The sequence below is a fragment of the Belonocnema kinseyi genome, chromosome 1 (genome assembly GCF_010883055.1).
Source record: "Belonocnema kinseyi isolate 2016_QV_RU_SX_M_011 chromosome 1, B_treatae_v1, whole genome shotgun sequence".
Classification (NCBI taxonomy): Eukaryota; Metazoa; Arthropoda; class Insecta; order Hymenoptera; family Cynipidae; genus Belonocnema; species Belonocnema kinseyi.
Genome location: NC_046657.1, coordinates 165,381,052 through 165,403,257, shown reverse-complemented (window position 1 = coordinate 165,403,257; position 22,206 = coordinate 165,381,052). Strand labels below are relative to the sequence as shown.

The window sequence follows — 22,206 nt, the reverse complement described above, 5'->3', positions numbered from 1 at the left end:
TCACAATCCCTCAATTAGATCTCTCACCTCCACACCCTTCCACACACTTCCACAATCCACTCACCTCAAATTTCACCACAATATCAGAAAAACTCAGCATTTCGTCGAAAATTTATTTATTTAGTTGCAGTTTTATTAATTTATTGAAAATTAAACTATTTTGTTACAAATTTATTTATTTTGGTTAAAGTTTAATTATTTTGTGGTAAATTCAACCATTTTATTGAAAATTTATTTATTCTCTTTAAAATTTATTTATTTTCTTGAAAATTCAACTATTTTGTTAAAAATTTATTTGTTTGAAAAATGAACTATTTTGTTTAAAATTAATTTATTTTCTTGAAAATTCTACTATTTTGCTTAAAATTTATTTTGTGGAAAAATCAACTATTTTGCTGACAATTTAGTTATTTTGTCGAAAATTTCATGTTTTTGTTGAAAATTTATTTATTTTCTTGAAAATTCAACTATTTTGCTTAAAATTTAATTGTTTAAAAAATCAACTATTTTGTTGAAAATTTATTTATTTTGTTTAGATTTAAACCATTTATTGAACTTTTTTTTAAGTTCAACTATTTTGTTTCAAATTTATTTTGTTGATAATTTATTTATTTTGTAGAAAATTTAAATATTTAGTTCAAAATTTAATTCTTTTGTTGAAAATTCAACTATTTTGTTTAAAATTAATTTATTCTCTTGAAAATTCAACTATTTTGCTGACAATTTGTTTATTTTGTTGAAAATGTAATGATTTTGTTTGAAAATCAACTATTTATTGAAAATTTATTTATTTTCTTGAAAATGAAACTATTTCGCTTAAAATTAACTGGTTTGAAAAACCACTATTTTGTTGAAAATTTATTTTGATGAAAATTTATTTATTTTGTTTAGATTTCAACCATATATTGAACTTTTTTTTTAATTCAACTATTTTGTTTCAAATTTATTTTGTTGATAATTTATTTATTTTGTAGAAAAAATACAACTATTTTATTAAAAGTTCTAATTTTGTTTAAACTTCTTTATTTCGTTAAAAATTCAACTTTTTTCAAACTTATTCATTTGGTTGAAACTTTATTTATTTTGTTGAAAGTTTAAATATTTAGTTATAAATTTAATTACTTTGTTGAAAATTCAAGCATTTCGTTGAACATTTATTTATTTAGTTGCAATTTTATTTATTTTATTGAAAATTCAACTATTTTGTTAAAAAATCATTTATTTTGTTTAAAATCTAATTATTTTTTGGAAAATTCAACCATTTTGTTTAAAAATCAACTATTTATTCAAAATTTATTTGTTTGAAAATTCTACTATTTTGTTGAAAATTTATTTATTTTGTTTAAAATTCAACCATTTGTTGAAAATTTATTTATTTTCTTGAAAATTCAACTATTTTCTTTAAAATTTATTTTGTTGAAAAATCAACTATTATTTATTTCGTTTAGATTTCAACCATTTATTGAAAAATTTTTTATTTTCTTGAAAATTCAACTATTTTGTTTCAAATTTATTTTGTTGGGAATTTATTTATTTTGTTTAAAATTCAACCATTTCTTGAAAATTTATTTATTTTCTTGATAATTCAACTACTTTGCTTAAAATTTATTTGTTTGAAAAATCAACTATTTTGTTTAAAATTGATCTATTTTCTTAAAAATTAAAATATTTGTTTCAAAATTTAATAATTCTGTTGAAAATTCAAGCATTTTGTTGAAAATTTATTTATTTTTTTGAAAATTCAACTATTTTCTTTAAATTTTATTTGGTTGAAGAATCAACTATTTTGTTTCAAATTGACTTATTTTCTTGAAAATTCAACTATTTTGTTGAAAATTGATTTATTTTGTGTAAAGCTCAACCATTCGTCGAAAATTTAACTCTTTTTTTGAAAATTATTCAGTTATTTTGTTGCAATTTTTGTTGTTGAAAATTAAACTATTTTTGATTTAAAAAATGTCTTGCTTGATTTCCTAGTTAAATAACGAACTAACCTATTTATTTAGACTTTCCTGATGTCGATTGGGTTGTACAAATGGATTGTCCGGAAGATGTGAATGCTTACATCCACAGAGCGGGAAGAACAGCAAGATTTAAAAGCGGTGGAAATTCTTTATTGGTTGTACTGCCCAGCGAGGAAAATATAATCGACCAATTGGCGATTCGCGGAATTCCAATTTCCGAACTAAAGTACCCAACTTTTCTGTTATTGATTTTAATTTTTTTATTTTGCAGATTCGAAAAATAATTGCCCCTTTTTCAATTAATAATTGTTCTCCTTTACAGAATTAGGCCCAGTTATTTGCAATCTCCAGAACAAGAATTAGCAGCTCTTCTCGCTCGAAATTCTGAGCTCAAGCAAACTGCCCAGCGATCTTTTCTCGCCTACATTAAATCGGTCATGAAAATGAGAGATAAGAAGATTTTCAACCTACACGCTCTCGACACTGATGCATTTTCTAAGTAAAATATTTACAAATTATTCGACGCGAAGAACTTGGTCACATGATTTTTGAGTGTAGACTGGATTTTAAAGATTTCGAAGAATTTAAGAAATTTTATAATGGCTTCATTATTTTCGACGAACTTCAAATATCACACAAAGATTTAAATGATTTAAGAAATTTCACAAAAAAAAAATTTTAATACATTTTCAGAAGATTTCGCAGATTTTAGAAATATTTGTTAAAAGATTTCACAAATATTTTTAAGCTTTAACAACGATTTAAAATATTACACCAATTTTTTAAAGTTTTAAAAAATTTTTCAATTATTTTACAAAGATTTAATGTTTCAAGGATTTCAGAAATATTCAAAGAATTTCGCAATGGTATCACAATTTTGAAAAGATTTTAAATATTTCTCACAGATTTTTAGAAATATTTCCAAGAATTTGCAAATTTCACAACGATTTTTATGATCTTATGAAGACTTGAAACATATTTCAAAAATTTCAGAAAGATTTTGAAGTTTCAAATATTTTCCCAAAAATGTCGCAAAGATTTCAGAAATATTAGAGAAATTTCCACAAATTTTAATAAGGATTATAAAATTTTTTAAAGTTTAAAAATATCACAGAAAGATTTCGCAGATTTCAAATATTTCAAAAGATTTCTAAGATTTAAAATATTCAACATGTTTTCGAGATTTGAGAAAAAATTCGCAGATTTCACAAAGATTTTAGAAATATTTCAAATATTTCTAAATATTTGAAAAGATTTTAAAGTTTTTAATAATTTCCTAAAAATGTGTGTTTCAAAGAATTGAATCCTTTTACAAGGATTTCAGAAATAATTAAAGCATTTCACAATGGTATTATAATTTTGAATAGATTTCACGAAGATTGAATAATATTTCTCACAGGTTTTCAGAAATATTTCCAAGAATTTTCAAATTTCACAAAGATTTTTATGATTTCACAAAAATTTCCAAAAATTTAGCAGATTTTAGAAATATTTTGAAGACATCGCAGATTTGACAAAAAATTCGAAAGATTTCAGAAATATTTGTAGGATTTCAAAAAATTTCACTGTGGTTTAATAATTTTCAAAATATTGTAAAATATTTTATGAACTTGTCGATTTCAATTACTTTGAAGATTTCACAAAGATTTGGAAGATTTAAAGAATTTTACAAAGATTTCACAAAAATCTTAAAGATTTAAAAGATTTTAGAAATATTTTGAAGATATCAAAAAATTTCACAGTGGTTTAATAATTTTCAAACGATTTCAAATATTTCGCAAAGATTTAAATAATTTTACAATGATTACAAATATTTCAGAAATATTTGCAATATTTGAAAACTTTTCACAAAGCCCTTTTTTCAAAGTTTTCAATAATCTCGCAGATTTCAAAAAACATTTGAAAAGTTTAGCAGATTTCACGAAAATTGGAATGATTATACAAACATTTCAAATTATTTCAGAAAGATTTCAAGTATATCAAAATATTTCACAAAACTTTTCAATAGTTTCCCAAAAATTTCTCAAAAATATGAAGTTTCAAAAACTAAAATTGTTTCATAAATATTTCAAAAGATTTCGCAGATTTTAAAAACATTTCAAAAATTTAGCTCATTTCACAAAGATTTCAATAATTTTACAAATATTTCAGAAATAGTACAAAATATTTCATAAAACTTTAAAACTTTTCAATAGTTTCCCGAAAATGTCTTAAAAATATGAAAAGTTTCAAAAAGTTAAATATTTTTCATAAATATTTTAAAAGATTTCGCAGGTTTTAAAAATATTTCAAAAATTTAGCTGATTTCACAAATATTTAAAAGATTTTAATAATTTTACAAAGATTTAAAAGATTAAAAAAATATTACACAAAGTTTTAAAAATTTTCAATAATTTTCAAAGATTGCTAAAAAATGGCAAAAGTATACAAAATTTAAAAATATTTTAAAGATTTTAAAAAATTTTACAAAAATTTCAGAAATATTTCAAAATATTTCACAAAACTATAAAATTTTTCATTAATTTCCCAACAAATTTCCAAAAACATGAAAAGTTTCGCAGATTATAAAAGCATTTAAAATTTTATGCAGATTTCACAAAGATTTCAATAATTTTACAAATATTTCGCAAAGCTTTAAAAGTTCTCAATAATTTTCAAAAAATCGCTACAAAATTGCAAAGGTATCAAAAATTTAAAAATATTTTTAAGATCTCAATTATTTTACGAAGATTTCTCAAATATTTGAAAGATTTTAGAAATATTTCACAAAGATTTGAAATATTTTACGACCATTTCAAAAGATTCAACAAAGGCTTGTTCGCCAGATTTCAAGTGTGATCAACCCCTCGGTTCGATTTTTATTTTTATTTCTCTAAACAAATTTTTTTTAATAATCTTAAAAACCATATTAACAGATCCCTAGGTTTAACGATACCTCCGCGAATCCGAGTTCTAGCAAGAAGGGAAAAAGCTAGTCAAAAGAAAATTGAAAAGGAAGATGATGAAAGCTCCGAAGAGGACGAAGAAGAAGAAGAAGAAGAATCTGTTCCAAGTAAAAATACAGAAGGCGCTCATCTGCGTCTCGTAGATGGCAAATTTATTTATTTCACCTTTTTCTTTCCTTTCAAAATAAAAAAATTTTAATCAAAAAGAAGAAAAAGTACTTTAAAATTTCTAGAGTTTTTAAATAATTTCTTAAAATTTTATTTTTCTTACTTATCCTATCTTTCAGTTTATAATGCGCAATTCGAAAATCTTTTACTTACAAAAATTTTATTTTTTTATTTTTAAGCGTACATTTTTAATTTAAGGAATTTAAGAACGCTGTTTTGAAAATTTACAAAATGAAAACATTAAAAGCGTTTTAAGTTGAAAATTTTGGATAAAACATATTTTTATTTTATCAACTGTAAATATAAATAAATACATTTTTTTGTATGTGATCGGACAAAACGGTTCTAAATCCGTTCGAAATTAACAAATTTCCAGATTTTGTAAATGTCTTTTTTAGATATTATAAAGTATTATCAACTTAATATTAATTAAATTTAGTAAAAAATAAAAATTTCCTTAAAATCTTCCAGATTATTTTTTTAAAAAAAAATTTAATATTTAGAATTTTTTGTAAATAAATAATTATTTTCAATTTTTCCGGAAATCTTCAAAAAAATGTTCTTATTCTTTTGAATCCTTTCACAATTCTTTTCCAAAGTTCTAAATATCTCTTATAATTAAATAATATGTGTTCAATTGTTATTTTGCATCAAAATTTTGAGGACATTTTTGACATATGCAGGCATTTTCTACAAATTGTAGGAAAAGTTTAATTAATTTTAAAACATATTTAGAAGTTCTAGATTTCTCATGATTTTCAAATAAAATTTTAAAGCTTTTCAAGGATGTTTAAAGTATTTAAAATTAATATCATTTAACTTATGATTTAAAAAGTGTTAAGTGTTTTTTAATTTAGAGCATTGACAATTATAACGTGGTTTTATATTCTTGGAACTGAATTAGAACCTGTAAACTGTCTAATTTATAAAAGTAAAAAAAAAAAATTATTTCGTAGTTTAATTGCATTTAACTTAAGATTTTTCAGTTGAAAAGTGGTAGTAGCTTCGATTTTATAAGTGTACGTTATTGAAATAATATTGAAATACAGAAATATATAGAAATTAACCGAAAAGTTTGTAAATTTTACAAAGATTTCCAAATTTTCGACGATTCAAAAAATTTTAGCAAAATTTTAAACATTTACAAAATTTGTAAAAGTATTTCACAAGGATTTCAAAGATTTTCAAAATTACAAAAATTTCAAAACTTTTAGCAATATTTTTAAGATTTCACAACGATTTTGTAAAGATTTCAAAACTTTTTGCATATTTTAAAAACACTTAAAAAATTTTGTAGATTTTTGAAAGATTTCAAAAATATTTTTAAGCTTTAAAAAAATTAATAATTTTCCCAACATTTTAAAGATTTGAAGATTTGAAATATTTCCAAAATTTGTAAAAGTATTTCACAAAGGCTTAAAAGATTTTCAAAATTTAAATAATTTCAAAATTTTGCAGATTTTATACAGATTTAAATGATTTGAGAAATATTTGTAAGATTTAAAAAAAATTCACAATGGTTTCATCATTTTCACAAGATTTCAAAAGATTTTCGAATTTTCAAATTTTTAAAAAGATTTCACAAAAATTTCAAAATCTTTCATGAATCGATTTAAAAGATTTTCAGAATTAAAAAAATTTTAATATTTTAAAACTTTTAGCAATATTTTTAAAAATTCACAACGATTTTAAAGATGATTTCAAAAGTTGCTGCATATCTAAAAAATAATTCAAAAATTTTGCAGTAAAAAAATTCATAATTTTCACATAATTTTAAAGGTTTTAAAGATTTACAAGATTTGTAAAAAAAATTTCACAAAGTTTTAAAAGATTTTCAAAGATTTACAAAATTTGTAAGAGTATTTCACAAAGATTTCAAAGATTTTTCAAATTTTTTAAATTAAAAATATTTCAAAATTATTAGAGATATTTTTAAAATAATTCAAAAAGTTTGCAGATTTTACAAATATTTTAAAGATTTCAGAAATGTTCTTAAGATTTGAAACAAATTCATAATTTTTACAAAATTTCAAAGATTTCAAAGATTAAAAAAAATTTTCAAATTAAAAGTATTTCACAATTTTTAGCAATATTTTTAAAATAATTAAAAAATGTTGCAGATTTTACGAAGTTGCAAATGATTGCAGAAATATTTTTAATATCTCAAAAAATTTCACAACGGTTTCATCATTTTCACAAGATTTCAAAAGATTTAAAAAATTTGAAATTTTAAAAAAGATTTCAAATTTTTTAAATATTATATGAAAATTTCAAGGATTTCAAAGATTTCACAAAGATTTTAATTATTTTACAATTATTTTTAAGATTTCAAAAAATTTTAAATATCACAAAAGATTTGAAAGATTTCAGATTTTTTAAACCAATTTTTCAACATTTCAGAAATATTTCAAAGTTTTAAAATCTTTGGAAAATCTCAAGAATTTCAGAAATATTTTTAAAAATTTCAAATATTTCACAAAAACTATTGATTTTACAAAGATTTAAATTATTCTAGAATTATTTTTAAGATCTAAAAAAAGTTTACAATGGTTTCATCATTTTTACCAGATTTCAAAGATTAAAAAAGATTTTAAAATTTTTAAATTTTAAAAAAGTTTTCAAATATGTCTAAATCTTTCATTAAAGTTTCAAGGATATAAATATTTCACAAATATTTCGATGGTTACATTAAAAAAAAAAATTTCACAAATATTTTACAAAGATTTCAAAGATTTCAAAAATAACAAAATATTTCACAAAGATTTAAAAATTTCCAGGATTTAAAAAATCAAAGATTTCAAACGTTTTTAAATATTTTGAATATTTTTAAAGATTTAAAAAATTTCAGAAATATTTCACACATTTCAAAAGATTTCACAAAGTCGTAAATACAACATTTTTGAATTGAATTTTATTAGTTCAGATGGAAAAATGTTAAGCTTTAGAATTTTAATTTTTTAAATATTATTGAATTAAAAAATATTTTTAAACCCGGAAAAAATGGGGAAATGGCCGGGAAGTGATTTATTTAAATTAAAAAAACCAGACTGAAGATCTATTTTCAACCAAAAATGGAATATTTTAATTTTCAGCTTAAAAAAATTAATTAAAAGACAATTTGAAAAATTATTTTCAGCTGAAAGTGACGATGAGGGGGATGTTTTGACTATCAAGAGAAGAGACATTGATATCGATATTTCGGATGAAGAATTTCAAATAAATGAAGTCAAAGACGGAAAAGAGAAAATTCTGAAACCCGTGACGAAAGCAGCTGTAGCTAAAAAAATGTTGAAGAAGAAGATCGTTCCAAATAAAAAAATCAATTTCGACGAGGATGGACAGGTATTTATTTATTTATTATGATTTTTTTTTTAATTATCAGTTTGGCGATTTGACCCTGAAAAAAATCGGGAATTTAATTTTTAAAATGGGGAATTTACTTCTGATCGCAGTAAAATTAAAATTTTTGTTAATTCAATATTTTTGGACAATTTATTAATTTATTGATTCAATTTATTAATTAAAAATAGAGCCTATCATATGGTTTAAAGAATTTAAAGTTTCTTTAGTCTGATTTTCTACATTTTTATATATAATTTATGAGAGAAAAAAATATTTTTTTTTTATGAGAAAATCTTTTTGCAAATTTCTTTGCCTTGTGTGAATTTTTTTCGCTGACTAGTTTAGTAATCGAATTCGATGATATTTAAAAAGTACAGAAATAATAATTTTCTTAATTTCAAAATATTTCAAAATTTTCAAAATATTTTACCAAAATTTCACAAATTTCAAAATATTGTACGCAGGTTTTTAAAAAGATTTAAAAGATTGTAAAAGGTTTTAAGGAATCAAAAGATTTCAGAAATATTTCAAAATATTCTAAAGATCTATAAAATATTTTAAATATTTAAGAAGTTTTCAAATTTTAAAAATTTAAAGCTGTAAAAAAGAGTTAAAATTTTTAAAAAATATTTCAAGTATTTCAACATATTTTATAAAAATTTCAAAGATTTCAGCAATACACATTTAAAAAATTTAAACAATTTAAAAGTATTTCACAAATGTTTGAAAGATTTCAAAAATTGTTAAGATTTAAGATTTTACGAAGGCTTCAAAGATTTCAAAAGATTTCGCAGATTTTAGAAGTAATTCAAAGAGTTCGTAGGTTTAACATAGATTTAAATATTTTAAGGTTTTAAAAGATTTCAGAAATATTTCAAATATTTTAAAGATTTTAAAAAGATTTTAAATATTTGCAAATTTTCAAAAGATTGCAGCGGTTTTACAAAGATTTGAAAATATTCAGAAGTATTTTTAAAATTTAAAAGATTTCAGAAATATTTTTAAGATTTACAAAAATTTCACAATGGTTTCGTAATTTTCACAAGAGTTTAAAAATTTTAATACATTTCGAAAGACTTAAAAATATTTTTAAGTTTTCCCAATTTTCAAAGGTTTAAAATTTTTAATGATTTCAAAATTTCAAGAATTTCAGAAATATTTCAAAGATTTCACATATTTTACAAGGATTTAAAAAGGTTTTACAAGTTTTCAGTAGCTTTTTAAAAGATTTTTTACAAATTCAAAAATCTCACAAAGATTTTATTGATTTTACAAAGATTTTGAAGATTTCAAAATATCAAATTTTTCAAAAGATTAAAAAGTTTTTAATAGTTTTCTAAAGATTTCTCGAAAATTCAAAGATTTTTAAAATTTACTAATAAAGATTTCCAATTTTTCACAGCGATTCCAAAAATTTTACCGAGATTTTAAAGATTTCAGGGATTTTACAAAGATTTCAAAAGATTTCTCAGATTTTAGAAATAATTCAAAAAATTTCCAGATTTTACAAAGATTTATAAGATTTCAGAATTATTTTTAAGATTTGAAAGATTTCAGAAATATTTTTAAGATTTGAAAGAGTTCAGAAATATTTTTAAGATTTGAAAGATGTCAGAAACATTTTCAAGATTTACAAAAATTTCACAATGGTTTCGTAATTTTTACAGGAGTTTAAAGATTTTAATACATTTCGAAAGATTTAAAAATATTTTTAAGTTTTCCCAATTTTCAAAGGTTTAAAATTTATAAAGATTTCAAAATTTCAAGAATTTCAGAAATATTTCAAAGATTTCACATATTTTACAAGGATTTAAAAAGGTTTTACAAGTTTTCAGTAGCTTTTTAAAAGATTTTTTACAAATTCAAAAATCTCACAAAGATTTGATTGATTTTACAAAGATTTTGAAGATTTCAAAATATCAAATTTTTCAAAAGATTACAAAGTTTTTAATAGTTTTCCAAAGATTTCTCTAAAATTCGAAGATTTTTTAAATTTACTAATAAAGATTTCGAATTTTTCACAACGATTTCAAAGATTTTATCAAGATTTTAAAGATTTCAGGGATTTTACAAAGATTTCAAAAGATTTCCCAGATTTTAGAAATAATTCAAAGAATTTGCAGATTTTACAAAAATTTATAAGATTTCAGAATTATTTTTAAGATTTGAGAGATTTCCGAAATATTTTTAAGATTTGAAAGATTTCAGAAATATTTTTAAGATTGATAAAAATTTCACAATTATTTCATAATGTCCACAAAAATATAAATATTTCAATGCATTTCGAAAGATTCAAAAACATATCTAAATTTGCAAAAGCTTGACATTTTTTTCAAATATTTTACAAAGATTTCAAAGATTATGGAAATATTTCAAAGATTTTAATAATTTTACACATATTTTAAAGATTTAAAAGGTTTAAACATTTTTTTAAAGTATTTCACAAAGATTTAACAGATTTTAACAAATTTACAAATTAAAAATATATCAAAATTTTAACTAACATTTTTAATATTTTGCGACGATTTTATAGATTTCATAAAGATTTTAAAGTTCTAAAAAGGAGTTTAAATATTTCAAACATTTTTCAAATAAGTTAAGTATTTCAAAGATTTCAAAAGAGTTTAAAGATATAAAAAATATCAATTTTTTAAAAAGATTTCACAGTTTTTAATATACTTCCAAATATTTCTAAAAAATTCGAATATTTTAAAAAATTAAAAAATATTTCACAAAGATTCAAATGATTTTATAAAGATTTCTAATTTTTAACAACTATTCTTAAGCTTTTACCGAAGATTTCAAAGGTTTTAGAAATAATTTAAAGAGATTACAGACCTTACAAAGATTTAAAACATTTCAGAAATATTTAAAAAGATTTCAAAGATTTCCAAAATTAAAAAAATTTAAAATATTTACAATTTAAAAATATTTCACTAGGATTTTACTGATTTTACCAAGATTTTAAAGATTTCAAAAGATTTCAAAATTTTAAAAATATTTCACAAAGATGTCACAAATTTGGAAATATTTATCAAAGATTTCAACATTTAAAAAAATATTTAATAAATTTCAAAAAATTGCGCAAAAATTTCAAAGATTACAAAAATATAAAATTTTTCAAGAGATTAACAAGTGTCTAACAGTTTCCCAAAGATTTGTAAAAAATTCAATGATTTTTAAAAATTACAAAATATTTCACAAAGATTTCAAAGATTTAAATGGTTTAATAAAAATGTATAATTTTTCACAACACAAAAATATTTTTAAGATTGAAAAGATTTCAGAATTATTGTTAAGGTTTACAAACACTTCACAATGGTTTCATAATTTTCACAAGATTTTAAAGATTTCAATGTATTTCGAAAGATTTTTAAAGAGTTTAAAGATTTCTGCATTTGCAAAGATTTAAATTTTGTTTTAACAAATTTTACGAAGATTTCAGAAATACTTTCAAGATTTCCAAAATATTTCATAATTTTCACAATATTTTAAAGATTTCAAAACATTTCAAAAGATTTAAAAAGATTTCCAAATTTTCAAAAGTTATTTTATTTTACAAAGGTTTAAAAGATTTCAAAAATATTTTGAGGATTTAAAATATTTCAGAAATATTTTTAAAATTTAAAAGATTTGAGAATTATTTTTAAATTTATAAAAATTTCACAATGGTTTCATAATTTTCACGAGATTTTAAAGATTTCGAAAGATTTCAAATGATTTAAAAGATTTCCAAAATTTCAAAGGTTATATAATTTTTTAAAATTATTTCACAAAGATTTCAAATATTTGTAAAATTTAAACAATTTTAAATATTTCCAAATTTTTAGTAATATTTTAATGATTTCACGACGATTTTAAAGATTTCAAAGCTCTAAAGGAAGACTTAAAGATATCAAAATACTTCACAAAGATTTAAAAAATGTGTAAAAATTATAAAAATATTTCAAAGATTTTAAAGCATTTTCAAAATATCTCAAAGACTTGAATGATTTTACACTTATTTAAAGTTTTCAATAGTTTTAAATCATTTAATGATTTTATAATTTAGAAAAATTGTCTAATATCACATAAAAGATTTGAAAATTTTCAATTATTTCACAAAGATTTCAACAGATTTCGCAGGTATTACAAATAGATTTCAGAAATATTTTTAAGATTTACCAAAATTTTAAATGGCTTCATAATTTTAACAAGGTTTTAAAGAATTCAAAACATTTCGAAAGATTTCAAAAGATTTTCTTGATTTTACAAATATTTTGGAGCTTTAACAAAGATTTTTAAGATTTCAAAATTTCAGAAATTTATATAAAGATTTTAATAGTTTCCCAAATATTTTTGAAAATTACAAAATATTTCACAAAAATCTCAAAGCTCTAAATTAATTGATAAAGATTTCTAATTTTTCACAATATTTTAAAAATACTTTGAAGAGTTTAAAGATTTTACAAAGATTTAATAGATTTCAGAAATATTTTTAAAATCGTAAAAAATCTCACAATGGTTTTAGAAATATTTTACAAACATTTAAAAGGTTTCAGAAATATTTTAAGGATATAAAAGATTTCAGAAATATTTTTTAAATTCAAAAGATTTCAGATATATTTGTAAGGGGTACGAAAAATCCATTACTTTTACAAGATTTTAAAGATTTCTAAAGATTTCGAAAGATTTAAAAAAATTTTACAAATTTTCAAAGGTTATACAATTTTTTAAACGTATTTCACACAGTTTCAAAGATTTAAACAATTTTTTTAATTTAAAATATTTCCAAATTTTAAAAAATATTTTAAAGATTTCAAACGATTTTAAAAATTTCGCTGATTTTAGAAATAATTCAATGATTTCAAAAAATTTCCAAAGATTTATAAAGATTTCCAAATTTAAAAAGGGTTATACATTTTTAAAAATTATTTCACAAAGATTTCAAAGATTTGTACAATTTTAAATATTTTACAATGGTTTCATAATTTTCACAAGATTTTAATGATTACAAAGATTTGTAAAATTTTAAATATTTCAAAACTTTTAGTAATATTTTAAAGATTTCACGACGAATTAACAGATTTTACAAAGATTTAAAAAATTTCAGAAATATTTGGAAGATTGACGAAAAATCCATAATTTTTACAAGATTTTAAAGATTTCAAAATTTTCAAAGGTTTCCCATTTTTTTGAAAGTATTTCAGAAAGTTTTCAAAGATTTAAAACATTTTTTTAATTTTAAATATTTCCAAATCTTGAACAATATTTTAAAGATTTCAAACGATTTAAAAAATTTCGTTGATTTTAGAAATAATTCAAAGAGTTTACAGATTTTACAAAAATTTAAAAGATTTCAAAAAATTTCGAAAGATTCATAAAGATTTCAAACATTTCCAAAATTTCAAAAGTTACACTTTTTGTTTTTAAATTATTTCACAAAGATTTCAAAGATTTGTAAAGTTTAAAAAATTTTACAATAGTTTCATAATTTTCACAAGATTTTAAAGATTTCAAAAGATTTAAAAGTTTTCAAAAAATTTGGAAAGATTTATAAAGATTTCAAAGATTTTTAAATTTTCAAACGTTATACAATTTTTAAAAATTATTTCACAAAGATTTCAAATATTTGTAAAATTTAAAGAATTTTAAATATTTCAAAATTTGTAGTAATATTTCAAAATGTTAGATTTACGAAAAATTTAAAAAGATTTCCAAATTTTCAAACGTTATACAGTTTTTTAACAGTATTTCACAAAGATATCAAAGTTTTAAAACATTTTTTAAATTTAAAATATTTTTAAATTTTAAGCAATATTTTAAAGATTTCAAACGATTTTTAAAAATTTGCTGATTTTAGAAATAATTCAAAGAGTTTAGATATTTTACAAAGATTTCAAACATTTCCAAATTTTCAAAGGTTATACTTTTTTTTAAAATTATTTCACAAAGATTTGTAAAATCTTAAATTGGTTTCATAATTTTCACGAGATTTTAAAGATTTCAAAACATTTCGCAAGATTTCGCAAGAATTCAAAGATTTCTAAATTTTCAAAGGTTATACAATTTTTCAAAAGTATTTTACAAAAATTTTGTGAAATTCTAATATTTCAAAATTTTTAGTAATATTTTTAATATTTCACGACGAGTTCAAAGATTTTAAAATTTTCAAAGGTTATACTTTTTAAAAATTATTTTACAAAGATTTCAAAGATTTTTAAAATTTAAAGAATTAAAAATTTTTCAAAATTTGTGTTAATATTTCAAAATGTAAGGTTTACGAAAAATTTAAAAAGATTTCCAAATTTTCAAAGGTTATACAATTTTTTAAAAATTTTCACAAATATTTCAAAGGTTTAAAACATTTTTTTAATTTAAAATATTTCCAAATTTTAAGCAATATTTTAAAGATGTCAAAAGTTTTTTAAAAAATCGCTGATTTTAGAAATAATTCAAAGAGTTTACAGATTTTACAAAGATTTAAAAGATTTCAAAAAATTTCGAAAGATTCATAAAGATTTCAAACTTTTACAAATTTTCAAAGGTTATCCTTTTTTTTTAAATTATTGCACAAAGATTTCAAAGATTTGTAAATTTTTAAAAATTTTACAATGGTTTCATAATTTTCACGAGATTTTAAAGATTTCAAAGATTTCTAAATTTTCAAAAGTTATACAATTTTTCAAAAGTATTTCACAAAGATTTTTAAAATTTTAAATATTTCAAAACTTTTAGTAATATTTTAAAGATTTCACGACGAGTTTACAGATTTTACAAAGATTTAAAATATTTCAGAAATATTTGTAAGATGCACGAAAATTTCATAATTTGGACAAGATTTTAAAGATTTCAAAACCTTTCGAAAGATTTAAAAAGATTTCCAAATTGTCAAAGGGTATACAATTTTTTAAAAGTATTTCACCAAGGTTTCAAAGATTTAAAAAATTTTTTAAATTTAAGATATTTCAAAATTTCAAGTAATATTTTAAAGATTTCAAAAAATTTGGAAAGATTTATAAAGATTTCAAAGATTAAAAAATGTTTAAAGGTTATACAATTTTTCAAAAGTACTTCACAAAAATTTGTAAAATTTTAAATATTTCAAAACTTTTAGTAATACTTTAAAGATTTCACGACGAGTTTACAGATTTGACAAAGATTAAAAATATTTCAGAAACATTTGTAAGATGTACGAAAATTTCATAATTTGGACAAGATTTTAAAGGGTTCAAAACCCTTCGAAGGATTTAAAAAGATTTCCAAATTTTCAAAGGGTATACTATTTTTTTAAAGTATTTAACAAAGATTTCAAAGATTTAAACAAAATTTATTCATTTAAAATATTTCAAAATTTTAAGTAATATTTTAAAGATTTCAAACGATTTTAAAAAATTTGGAAAGATTTATAAAGATTTCAAAGATTTCTAAATTTTCAAAGGTTATACAATTTTTAATAATTATTTCACAAAGATTTCAAAGATTTGTAAAATTTAAAGAATTTTAAATATTTCAAAATTTGTAGTAATATTTCAATAATTTCACGACAATTTTAAAGATTTCACAACGATTTCAAAGCTCTATAGGAGGATTTTTTAGTTTTCAATAGTTTTACCGAAAACGTTACAAAGTTTTTAAATCTTTAAACACTTTAAGATTGTTACGAAAACAACTTGCAATAATCCAATTTAAAAAAAAATGTAGGAAATCCTGGATCCCACGAAATCGAAAGTATCAGAACGGGGAAGAGAGTATGATCAGCAGACGGGGTCGGGAATTAATATAGAACTCGCGAAGGAAACTTTGCGCCAGGAAGACGCTTTCGATAAAGAGCTGCACAGGAAGAAAATTAGGGAGAGGAAGAGGGAAGCGAAACGGAAGTTGAAAGAGCAAAGGAAATTAGCTAGCCAGGAGGAAGAAGAAGAGGGAGAAGAAGAAGGAGAAAAAGAAGAGGAAAGCGAGGAAAACGAAGAGGAAGATTCTGCGGATTCCGATGGCTACGTGATGCCTGATCCGGATGAGATTTATGGAAAAAGGACGGAGAGTGAGGAAGATAATGATGATGGTGATTTGGTGTATCGAAAGAAGGAGGGCGAGTTTGTTAAACGGAAAGTGGTGAGCAGCGATAGCGAGAGTGGTAGCGAAATCGACGAGCATGAAGATAAGATACACAGGTATTCAAATTTTACGATTTATTCTTATTTTTCTTTCGGAATTCACACTCTTTCTTCCCGTTTCTCTCTTTTCCCATAATTTTTACAACCGATTTAAAAAAATATCGCAATAGCTTTACACGGATTTCAAAAAATTTCAGAGATTTTAGTTGTATTTCCAAGATTTCGATGATTTGAAAAAGATTTAAAAGATGGCAGAAATATTTCAAAGTTTTCAAAATATTTCACAGTGATTTCATCATTTTCAAAAGATTTGATATATCACGCAACGATTTCAAATATTTTAAATATTTCACAAAGATTTTTAGAAATATTTCACAAAACTCAAAAAGTTTTTAAATTTTCCAAAAATTTCTCAAAAATATTATAAAGTGTTTTAATAGAGATTTCAAAATATTTCGCAGGTTTTAAAAGTATTAAAAAAATTTAGCAGATTTCACAAAGTATTCAGAAATATTTCAAATTGCTTTAAAAGTTTTCAATAATTTCCACAAGATTGCATGAAAATGTCAAAGGTATCATTTTTTTTTAATATTTCACAAAGATGTCAATGGTTTCAATAGTTGTCCAAAAATTTCACAACATTTTTTAAGATTTCAGAAATATTTCAAAAATTTCAAAATGTTTAGAAATATTTCACAGTGGTTTAATAATTTTCAAACGATTTTAAATATCATAAATTACAAAGTTTTCTAAAGATTTCACAAAGTTTAAAAGTTTAAAAAAATATTTTACAACACTTAAAAAGTTTTCAATAATTTTCAAAAGATTACTCAATAATGTCAAAGGTATCAAAAATTAGAAAATATTTCACAAAGATTTCAAAACATTGCACAGTAATTTCATAATTTTCAAATGATTTCAAATATTTTACATAGATTTCAAAGATTTCAAAGAACTCAGAACAACTTCTGTAATTTCACTAAGATTTCAAAGATTTCAAAAATATTCTAAATGTTTCAAAAAATTTCACAAAGATTCAAAAGTTTTCAATAATTGTCCAAACATTTCTGACAAATTTCAAAGGTTACAAAATTTTTAAAAGATTTCAAAAGACTTCGCAGATTTAAAAATTTTTTTATAATTTGGCAAGTTTCACAAAAATTTGAATAATTATACAAAAATTTCAAAATATTTCAAAAGATTTCGCAGACTTTTAAAAGATTAAAAAAATTTAGCAGATTTCACAAATATTTCACAAAGCTCTTAAAGTTTTGAATGTTTTCCAAAAGATTACCCAAAAATGTCAAAGGTATCAACAATTTAAGAATATTTCACAAAGATTTCAATGATTTCAATATCTGCCCTAAAATTTCACGAAAATGTTTAAGATTTCAGAAATATTTTGCAGATTTGGAAGTTTTCATTAATTGGCCAAAATTTTCAGAAAACATTTTAAAGATTTCAGAAATATGTCAAAGATTTCACAAAATATCAAAGTGGTTTCATAGTTTTCAAATGATTTCAAAGATTTCGAAGAATTAAAAAAAATTGAAAATATTTTAATAATATTTTTTAATAAAAGTACAGTGGTTTCATAATTCTTAACAGATTTCAAATATCGCAAACATTTTAAAGTTTTCAATTATTTCATAAATATTTCAATATATTTCGCAGATTTAAGAAATATTAACAAAAAACTTTTATTATTATAAAGATTTTGATGATTTCAAAATATTTTACAAAACTTTTAAACTTCAATAGTTTCACAATAAATTCTCAAAAGTTTGAAAGGTTTCAAAAAATTTTAAATTTACATATAGATTTTAAAAGATTTTGCAGGGTTTAAAAACATTTACAAAATTTAGCGGATTTCACAAAGATTTCAAATATTTTTAAAAGATTACGCAAAAAAGTCAAGGGTATCAAAAATCATCTCTCAAAAATTTCAAAATTCCTAATATTTAAATGATTTCATAAATATTTCAAAAGATTTTGCAGATTTTGAAAAACATTGCAAAAATGTGGCAGATTTGACAAAGTTTCGAAAGATTTCAGAAATATTTTTAAGATTTCACAAATTTTTATAATGAGTTCATAATTTTCCAAAGATTTCAAAATATTTGAAGGATTTACAGATTTTTATTATTTTAAATATTTCACAGAGATTTCCAAAGATTTGTCGAATATTTGAATGATTTCTATGATTTCACAAATATTTCAGAAATAATTCACAAAGCTTGAAAAGTTTTCAATAATTTACAAAAAACTGCTAAAAAATGTCAAAGGTATTGCAAATTTTTAAATATTTCAGAATGATTTCAAAGATTGCAATAGTTTTCCAAAAATGTTTCAAAAATATGAGAAGTTTCAAAAATTTAAAGAGTTTTCATAAAGATTTCAAAAGATTTTGCAGATTTTAAAAACATTTCATAAATTTAGAAGATTTCACAAAGGTTTAAATAATTTTAGAATGATTTCGCAACGATTTCAAATATTTCATAAAGAATTTAGTGTTCAATAATTTCCAAAAGATAACTAAAAATTTTCAAAAGTATCAAAAATTTAAAAATATTTCAGGTAGATTTCAATGGTTCCAATAGTTGCCCAAAAATTTCAGAAAAATAAAAAAAATTTGGAAATATTTCAAAGATATCAGAGATTTCGCAGATTTGAAAAAGATTTGAAAGATTGCAGAAATATTTATAGGATTTCACAAATTTTTACAATGGTTTCACAATTTCGAAATGATTTCAAAATATTTCAAAGAATTCAAAAACATTTAACGTTTCAAACATTTTCCTCATTTCACAAAGATTGGAATGATTATAGAAAGATTTCACAAAAATTTGAAGGATTTCAGAAATATTTCAAGGATTTAAAAATATTTCACTGTGGTTTCATCATTTTCAAAAGATTTGAGACATCACGCAAAGATTTCAATTATTTCAAAAATGTTTCATATTTTACAAAGATTTTAGAAATATTTCAAAATATTTGAGAAATATTTCAAAATATTTCACAAAACTTGAAAAATTTTCAGATTTTCCAAAAATTTCTCAAAAATATGAAAAGTTTCATAAATTTAAAAGGTTTTTATAGAAATTTCAAAATATTTCGCAGATTTTAAAAACATTTCAAAAATGTAACCGATTTCACAAAGATTTCAATAATTTCACAACAATTTAAAAGTTTATAATAATTTCCAAAAGTTTTTTTTTTTAAATATTTGGAAATATTTGAAATTTTTCGAAATATTAAAAAAAAACTTTAAAACCTTTTAATAATTTCCCAACATTTTCTCAAAATTGTCAAATGTTTCAACAATTTCAAAAGTTTTCATGAAGATTTAAAAACAATTCACAGATTTAAAAAAAGATATTAATTTAAGCAGATTTCACGAAGATTAAAAATTTTTCTAAGAGTTTAGCAATATTTAAAACATTGCACAAATATTTTAAAGTTTTCAATAGTTTGTCCAAAATTACTAAAAAATGTAAAAGGTATCAACATTTTTTTAAGATTTCACAAAGATTTCACAAAGATTTCAAAGATTTGTAAGTTTTCAATGATTGCCAAAATGTTCGCAAACATTTTAAAGATTTCAGAAATATGTAAAAGATTTCACAAAATATCAAAGTGGTTTCCTAGTTTTCAAATGATTTCAAATATTTCAAAGAATTAAAAGAAAATTGAAAATATTTCAGTGATAATTAAAAAAATGTACAGTGGTTTCATAATTCTTAATAGATTTCAAATATCACATAAATATTTTAAAGTTTTCAATTATTTCATAAATATTTCAACAGATTTCGCAGATTTCAGATATTTAAAAAAAATTTATTTGCTATTCGAAGATTTTAAAGATTTCAAAATATTTCACAAAACTTTAAAACTTCCATAGTTTTCCCAAAAAATTCTCAAAAATATGAAGGGTTTCAAAATTTTTTTTAATTTCATATAGATTTTAAAAGATTTTGCAGATTTTAAAAACATTTAAAAAATTTAGCGGATTTCATGAAGATTTCGATAATTTTAAAGATTTCAGAAATATTTCAAACAGTTCAAAAAAATTTACCAAGCTCTGAAACTTTTCAATAATCTCTCAAAAATTTCAAAATTCCCAAAAATTTTAATGATTCCATAAAGATTTGAGAAAAATTTAATTCCAAAATATGACTCAAAAATGTCTTAAGGTATCAAAAGTTTTGAAATATTTGACAAAGATTTTAATGATTTCAATAGTTGCCCAAAAATTTTACAAAATTTTCAAAGATTTCAAAACATTTCGCAGATTTTTAAAACCTTAAACAAATTTGGAACATTCGAAAACTTTTTCAAAAATTTCAAAAGTTTTCATAAATATTTTGCAGATTTCAAAAACCTTTCAAAAACTTAGCAGATTTCGCGAAGATTTTTAAATTTTCTAAGATTTCAGCAATATTTCAAAGATTAAGATTTTTAAAAATTTCACAGTAGTTTCATAATTTTTAAATGGTTTCAAATATTTCACATAGATTTCAAAGAATTCAGAAAATTTTTAGTAATTTCACTAAGATTTTACAGAATTCAGAAATATTTTTAATATTTCAAAACATTTCACAAAGCTTAAAAAGTTTTCAATAATTGTCCAAACATTTCTCGAAAATGTCAAAGGTTTCAAAAATTTTCCAAAGATTTAAAAATATTTCGCAGATTTTAAAAACCGTTTTAAAAATTTTCCACATTTAACAAAGGTTTAATGATTATAGAAAATTTTCACAAAAGTTTCAGAAATATTTTAAATATGTAATGTAATTTTAAATATTATTTTAAAGATCAAGAAAATATTTCAAATATTTTAAAAGTTTTCACAAAGCTTTAAAAGTTTTCAATAATATTCCAAAAATTTCTAAAAAAATGTGCAAGTTTTCAAAAATCTCAAAAGATTTCCCAAGGAATTTAAAGTGTCTCAGATTTTAAAAAAACGTTTCAAAAATTTAAATTAAAAAAAAAACTTCAAAAAGTTCAAAAGATCTCAGAAAATAAAAAAGTTTTCAATAGTTGCCGAAAAATGTCACAAACATTTTAAAGATTTTAAATATATTTCAAAGATTTGAAACAATTTTGCAGTGGTTTTATAAATTTCAAATATTTGAAAAAACCTTTTAAAAAATTGAGAGATTTTAAATAATTAAAAAAGATTCAAAAGATTTCAGTTATAAATGTTTCTTTATTTCAATTTTAGAAAAATACAAATAAAAAAGACGAAATAACAAAAAGAGAAGAAAAGGATGGTTTGGTTGCCTTTTTATATTTTTCCCCTCTTTTTTATTTTTCCACAGAGATTTTTTTAAAGGAGGATCTTTTTTTAATTAATTAAAATAGAAGCATTTTATAGTGTTTTTCCAAATTTAATCGTTACATTCTTGGTTTTATTTGGGACGACTGAAAAATCCCGAAAAATAAAATTGCCGACACAGTAAAATTCCCGAATTAGAATATTCCCGAATTTTTGCGAAAGCTTTTTGTATTTTTTTATTCAAAAATAACATGCACATTTCAAAAAAAGCTTGAAAATGTAAGCAATAATTTTTTCTTCGAAAGAAGAATTAAATTTTGTATCACCTACCAAATTTGTAAAAACGTGCGCTTGGAAGAAAAAAAATTATCCCAAAATTTTCTCTGTACCTTACAAAGCTTTTCAAATAAAAA

General features: G+C 21.0%; 1 protein-coding gene across 1 annotated transcript in view; it reads left to right on the top strand.

The window, feature by feature from the left end:
• LOC117180925 (probable ATP-dependent RNA helicase DDX10) overlaps positions 1–22,206 on the top strand; it is a 50,760-nt gene that overhangs the window by 26,220 nt on the left and 2,334 nt on the right. Inside the window, exons 8-12 of the mRNA XM_033373562.1 lie at positions 2,007–2,190; positions 2,287–2,463; positions 4,880–5,016; positions 8,214–8,419; positions 16,103–16,572. Coding sequence (XP_033229453.1) covers positions 2,007–2,190; positions 2,287–2,463; positions 4,880–5,016; positions 8,214–8,419; positions 16,103–16,572 — 1,174 coding nt within the window. The remainder of the gene's footprint in view (positions 1–2,006; positions 2,191–2,286; positions 2,464–4,879; positions 5,017–8,213; positions 8,420–16,102; positions 16,573–22,206) is intronic.